The 6,504-nt window shown below is 51.4% G+C and overlaps 1 protein-coding gene across 1 annotated transcript; it reads right to left on the bottom strand.

Moving 5' to 3' along the window:
* Nucleotides 1-725: 725 nt before the first annotated feature.
* ZFP36L1 (ZFP36 ring finger protein like 1) lies at nucleotides 726-6,205 on the bottom strand. Its single transcript, XM_068543711.1, has 2 exons — nucleotides 5,988-6,205; nucleotides 726-3,568 (listed from the first exon to the last, which is right to left on the bottom strand). The coding sequence occupies exons 1-2, from the start codon at nucleotides 6,042-6,044 to the stop codon at nucleotides 2,609-2,611; spliced, it is 1,017 nt and encodes a 338-aa protein (XP_068399812.1). The 5' UTR covers nucleotides 6,045-6,205; the 3' UTR covers nucleotides 726-2,608.
* Nucleotides 6,206-6,504: the final 299 nt, after the last annotated feature.

Genomic DNA, 6,504 nt, shown 5'->3' with positions numbered 1-6,504 from the left:
CTCTGCTCCCAGCCCCCTGTGACTGAGCCCCTCACCACCCTGGAAGCTCCTCTCTGAGCCTGCAATGGTTCATCATAACCACCCGATAAGTGTTATGAGGGTAGGGCTTCAGGTCAATTTCCTGTGGGAAAAAAAGAAGCCTGGCGGGACTTCCCCGGCGGTCCAGTGGTTAAGACTCCACGCTTCCAGTGCAGGGGGAGCGGGTTTGATCCCTGGTCGGGGAATTAAGACCCCACATGCCAGGTGGCGTGGCCAAAAAAAAAAAAAGCCTGGAAGCACCCAAATAAAAGAACACACTCAAATCCAAGTTTGCTGGAATGCCACGTGCTACATCCCCCCTTCACCATTTCAGCACCCCCAAACGTTACCCAAAGGAATTAAGACCACAGGCTAGGCAGAGAAGACAGTAAGCCCCCGTGCCTCAGCTCTCTGAAGAACCTTCGAGGCTGCAAGGGTAGGTAAGGCTGGACCCTTGTCAACAACCAACAACAGGGCAGATAATACAAATACAGGCTGCTTTGCAATAAACCTCTACCCACCCCCTCAAAGCTCAGCAGACTTCCAGCCTCAACCAAAGGAACCAGCCATTGGTTTAGCTGTAAGGATGAGAAATCAACCAATGCCCCCCTCCTCCTCCTCTTCCCAGCACCTACATCGTCTACAAAGGACAAGCCTACAGGCAGAGGGAGAAACCACAAACCAAGCAAAACCAGTTTCACCATCAATTTCTTGAAAAAATGGGTTTATTGATTTTTAAACTGCAAATAGTCGTTACAAAAAGTTTTTTTTTCTTTTAAATAAATTCACACAAAGAAAGAGAAATAGAAAGCGACGGTAGTGACCAGCAAGAGGAATAATAATTACATTCATCTTAATGTGTGTGTGCCAGTTCTGTTTGCATTAACATTGGAAAACTCCAAAACCTGGAATCCAGAACCTCAAATCTGCAATCGGAATGTCTAGAGATGGGCACGTGAAGTCAAAGGGTTTCTTTTTTTTTTTTTTTCCCTTTTAGAAGCTATACATTAAAAGTTGTTTTCCTTCTGTACTGTCACAGAACTTTTACATACATTCTCAGTCCTAGTTGTGAAAGGCCAAAAGAGAAAGAAACTCAATTTGCAGTCCAACACAAAGGGGGGAAATTTCTAAAATAAATAATCCAACAGTTTTTTGCATTTTTTTAAATTAATTTTTCATTTTTTTAAAATAAAATAACCAAAAAAAGTGTAAAGTTACAAAAAATGTCGTTGAAGAATAATATATTAAAACTGTGGAAAAAAAGGAAAAAGACACGTCACAAAATTTTAAGATTAATATGAAGATCATAATTTAACATAAAAGAATATATTCTATGGATTTGTCATCCCGATAAATATGAACAAAATTAACAAAAAAAAGCATAGTTTGGCAATAAATACGTTTTGATAAGTTAAATAAGCTTTTTTATATTGATGTGCAGTGACAAGCAAAATTTTTGCTCTCCAATTTCTGAAGTTATATGAAGTTTAAAACCCAGGGAAAAAAGCATGGCGTGAGTGCTCTAAGGATAGACCTACGGTATTCTAGAGCAAAAACCATTAAAGCTACTTCTACAGGAAATCGTTTTACACAGATATTGTATGTGGAATGAATACCATTAACTGCTCACCCCTTACATGTTTTTTTTAAGCTTTACTCTCATTTTTTTGTTGTTTTTTCTTTTAAGATGTCACATACGAACTGGGGAACTTTAGCACCAAAATCAAGTCTCTCATAGTCCATCTAGCTTCCCCTTCCTCCCCACTTAAAACAAAAGAAAAAAAATTAAATCACAAAGTCCCACTTATGTCACAATCTTCATCCGCTTTTGCAGTCTTCCTTCCTGCAGACCTACACGAACCCAGGCAAGATTAGTCAACAGAGGTTCAGGTCGGGAAGAAAAAGGTTTTGAATGTCAAGCTAGGTTTCCCCAAAAACCCAAGTCTGGCAACAACTCTCCCAAGGCAGGTGCGGGGGGTTACTGGGGAGAGGGGAGAAGGAAGTGTGTGGGAGACTGGAATCAGGAAAGGTGCAGTTGTGTTGCCAGTGGAGGGAGCTGCTGGTTCTAAGTCCCCCCCCCCTCCCCCGCCCCCCCTTCCCCTCCCCCTCCCCCTGGGCAGAGGCTCCGGGGGAGGCCCACGGGTGCCCTCTGGCGCTGAAGAGGTAATGTAGTCACAGTGACAAAGTTAGATCACAAGGCACTAAGTTGCTTCTGTAAACTGTTACTGCTTTTTCTTTTGTGATTTGGCACTTAAGGCTTAAGCTGGAAAAAAACGCATCTACTGACAAATATGGGACTTGTCTGTTATGCATGGTAAGTGGGCTATAAAATTGAGGTCGGGGGGGGGTTCTAGCCAGAAGAAGCTATTGACAAATTGACTTGTCCTTATGTTGGGGAGGAGGGGCGTTTAAAGAGTGGGGAGGGAGGGGGCATTCCAAGGTCCAGGGGGAAAGGGGTTGAGCTTAACCTTGTTAATGTAGGGGTTTGTCAGGAATCGGATGGGTAGGGAGGGAAGGGTAGGGGATGTGGGTGCAGGGTCGGGGGGGGGGTGGATAGGCGGTGGGGGGGGGGGTCCCTCCCTACCCTGGTTTAGTCATCTGAGATGGAAAGTCTGCTGAAAATGGGCAGGCGTCTTGAGTTGTCCAAAGTCGGGGAGTCTGAGCCACTGTGGCTGCTGCTGGAGCTGCTCAGGTAGCCCTCCTGGTCCGAGAGAGAATCCTGAGGGCTGGGGGGAGAGTCAAACATGTGAGGGGACTCAGACATGGGCCGAAAGAGGAAGGTGGTTGGGGAACCACCCCCCGGCAGCCCCATGCTAGGGGCAAAGAGGCTCGCCAGCTCCTGACTGGAGAAGGCGAAGGGGTTATTGGTGCCATCGGGCAGGGTGGGCGAGCCCAGGAGGTCATCGGCGCTCAGGATGGGGGGTGGGGTGATGGACGTGGGGCTGTCCAGCAGCCCCGTGGCAGCGGCGGTGGCAGCGGCACTGGGAAACCCAGCAAAGCTAAAGCTATGCTGGAGGCGGGGACGGTCAGCAGAGAGGTCCCGGGCCCCGGCCAGGGCACGGCGCTCCTCAGCGTTGTGGATGAAGTGGCAGCGGGGCCCATACGGGCAGAAGCCGATGGTGTGGAAGGTACGGCACAGCTCCGTCTTGTACTTGGGGTGGCGGGTCAGGCTTCGGAGCTCGTGGATGCCGTGCGCGAACTGGCACTTGTCGCCGTACTTACAGGCTCCGTTCTCCTCGAAGGGACGGCACAGCTCCGTCTTGTAGCGGCTGGAGTTGACCTGGCCGCTCCCCGGCTGCTTCTGGGTGGGCAGCAGCCGCTCGCCCCCTTCTGAGAAGGAGCGGTCTCGGAAGCGGCTGTCCCGAGAGCTCAGAGCTGGAGCTGGCTCGCCCTTGAGGCTGCTGAGGAGCTGGTTCTGGTGGAACTTGGAGCTGGGCAGGGTGACCGAGTGCCTCCGGGGGAAGCCCCCACCGGCAGGGGTGCCCACCGCCTTCCTGTCCAGCAGGCAGCCCCCGGCACTGGGAGTACTGTAGTTGAGCATCTTGTTACCCTGGAGGAGAGAGAGAGAAGAGAGACGGCGGTTAGTGACAAAGGCCATCCGCCAGGCCCAGAAGGGTACCCACTAAGGGCAGCCCCCTCCACGATCAGAAATGCTCCGTCTCAAAGGAACCCGCCATCCCCACCTCTGCCCTGGCAAACCCCTCGCCCTCTTTCTCCCATTCAACCAGCCAAGAGGGTTTACTCTGGCCCCAGGCGTAAGAAGTCACAAAATTCCTGGCCTGTGTGAAAAAATTGTTTTACACATGCACCTACTCCACGCCGATCCCTGGAATGCACCCTCATATCCTGCCCCCAAAGCTACCACTTTCATCCATGAAATCCAACTTCTTCACCTCCTAAATAGATGCCTGCGTTGAAAATATCTCACACAACTCACAAACTCTCGTTTCCCACCCTCAGGAGACTATGAGCTAGGTCTCCTTTTAATCAGTCCCTGCCTAATTAACCGCCGCCCTCCCCCCAAACCTGGCTTAAGACTCTCAACTTCCTCCTTCAGAAGCATTCCATTCCTTTGGCAACAGATTTCCAGACTGCCTTTGCTTTACCTTGCTGATGGGAGGGGAGAGGGAGGGGCAGGAAGAGAAATCCCGGATTGGCAGGGGGGTGGGTTGGCAGGGAGAGGGATGTGATTCCCGAATACAAAACTCATTGCCCTGTGCTCCCAGAAGAGGTGCCTTCTACAAAGATCTCTCCCACCAGTCACTGCCCACCCCACCTCCTCCACTGGGAAGATGCCTTTGCAGTTAGTCTCCTGGCTGCAAGAGCACGCTTGGATAAGAGCGCCAGTGTTTAATCTTTAACGCAAAGCTGCAGGTGGGAAGGAAAAGGAAGGCACCAAATCCCCCCAGCCTCCTCCCAGTCAATAATGGATTTGGGGGAGGGGGGCAGAGGCACCAAAGGCAGGTCTCTGTTCCAATGGGACCCTATTCACCTGCCCAAACTGTACCCAAGATTTGGAAAGGGTGTGAGCAGGGGACCTGGGAGTTGGCTCCCAGCCCATGTGGGTGTCATTGTGCGATTTCTAAAGTTGGTCCCTTAGGATCAGCTGCGGGGGATCGGGAATCTGTAACAGCAACCACCCCACAGAGCGGATTACAGGAACCAAGTTGAGAGCCTGCTCCCAACAATGAGGTTCATTTAAAAAGTTCTGCGGGGGGAGGGAGCCAGAGAAAGAGAAATAGATCAAAGAGCGGGAGAGCCAGGAAGAGAAGGAAGAAGTGCCGGGAGAGTTCAGGCAGCCGCCAGGGCAACAGAAGTTTGGGAATGCGCAGGTAGGGAAGGAAGCTGAAATTCAAACTTTTTTGATGTTGCTCTTCAGCTCCAGGGTATCCCTGCACCCCAACCCTGCAGCCCTGGGGCCCTGGCAGCTGCACGGACTGGAGAAGCAAGCTGGGAAAAGAGAGCAACATGACCCGACGTGTTTAAAAGCAGGCAAAACACTTTAGCAATTAAAAGTAGCCTAGCAGCTTCTCTCTTTCAAATTGGGGAGAGGGGGCGAAAAAACTTGAACATCCACAGGCTTCTGTTATGTACGCTTAAACGGCACTCCTGGAATATTCCGGATTTAAAACTTGCTTTTTTCCACACCGGCTGGCAAGCTACACGGCTTGAGGGCCTCATTAAATCCTTCCTCGCCGAGACCCTTGAGCTCAGACCGGCATTTTGTAGTCGTGTCCCCCCATCCCCTCCATATCGAGGAGTCGCGGTCCCTCAGAAAACAGGTAAGCGGGTGAACCCGAGTCCCACTCTCACCCCAAAGTTTGCAGCACGATCGGCTATAACAGAGGAAGCCTGGCTGAGCTGGGACGAACTGAAGTCCCATTGCAAACTCGTTTGGCAACATCCTTTGAACCACAACTCTTGGCCTTTTCTCGCAGATTCCCGGCCTCTCCAGAACAGAAGGGGAAATCTCCCAGCAAAACGTCATCCCGAGACTCACTTCCCCGAGGGACCCCCACCTCCCGACCCACAGTCCGGCAATGGGGCTGGAGAGACTCGAACCCCTCCCGGCAGCGGCGACACCCAGAGCGCGCACAGGGAAACCGAGCAGACTCGCGAAACCCGGCTCAAGAGCAGCACATTATGGACGAAAGAATCACCGAAAACTTGCCCCAATGCTAGTCAATGCCCCACGTCCCCCAGGCAGCCCCACGCAAGCTTCGCCCCCCAAAACTCTGGTCTCCGGATTCCCATGTAATCCCCGCCAGGAACTGTTGAAACTCAAAGGGTGGGGAGCAGAGAGTCAAATTCCTTCAAACTGAGGGGGGAAACTGGGGCGGAAAAAACAACCATCTCGCCTCTCCTCCTCTCCCCCCAGCGTTCCCAGACCTAAACTTTCGGGGGTTCTTTTAGAAGACAAAAGAAAAAAGAAAAAGACTTTGAAAAGCAAACGCTCCGCCCCACTTTACCTTGCATAAAACTTCGCTCAAGTCGAAGATGGTGGCAGACACGAGGGTGGTGGTCATCCTGGGCGCTCGCACGGGGCAGGGACGAGGATCTGGTGTGCCGTGAAGGTCCCGGTGCGGGGAAGGCGCAGCCTCCGGCTCTCCGGTCTGGAGTCCCACACGCCTGCTCCCGGCGCCCCTCGCCTTTCTGACTCTCCCGGGCTGCGGCGCGCGAAGCCCAATTTATATAAGTTTCAGATTTGGTGGGCCGGAGGGGGAGGAGGAGCTTTAAACTTATTTAAATGAGGAAGAGGAGGAAAAAAAGTTGATTGACACTGAAGTTGAATCAGCCCTGCGGTCAAACTCTGGGAGAAAAAAAAAAAAAAGAAAGAAACTTTCGAAAGGAAGAAGGGGGAGGGGAGACGAGGAAAGAAGGCGAATTAAAAAAAAAAAAAAACCACTGCGAGCCGCGCACAACTTTTTTTTTCTTAAAGAGGAAAAGTTTCGAGTCCGCTCGCTTGGCTACCCCGCGCTGCAGGCG

Source organism: Eschrichtius robustus, chromosome 1 (genome assembly GCF_028021215.1).
Source record: "Eschrichtius robustus isolate mEscRob2 chromosome 1, mEscRob2.pri, whole genome shotgun sequence".
NCBI lineage: Eukaryota > Metazoa > Chordata > Mammalia > Artiodactyla > Eschrichtiidae > Eschrichtius > Eschrichtius robustus.
The sequence above is the reverse complement of the archived record's forward strand: the minus strand, read 5'-3'. Positions and strand labels throughout refer to the sequence as shown.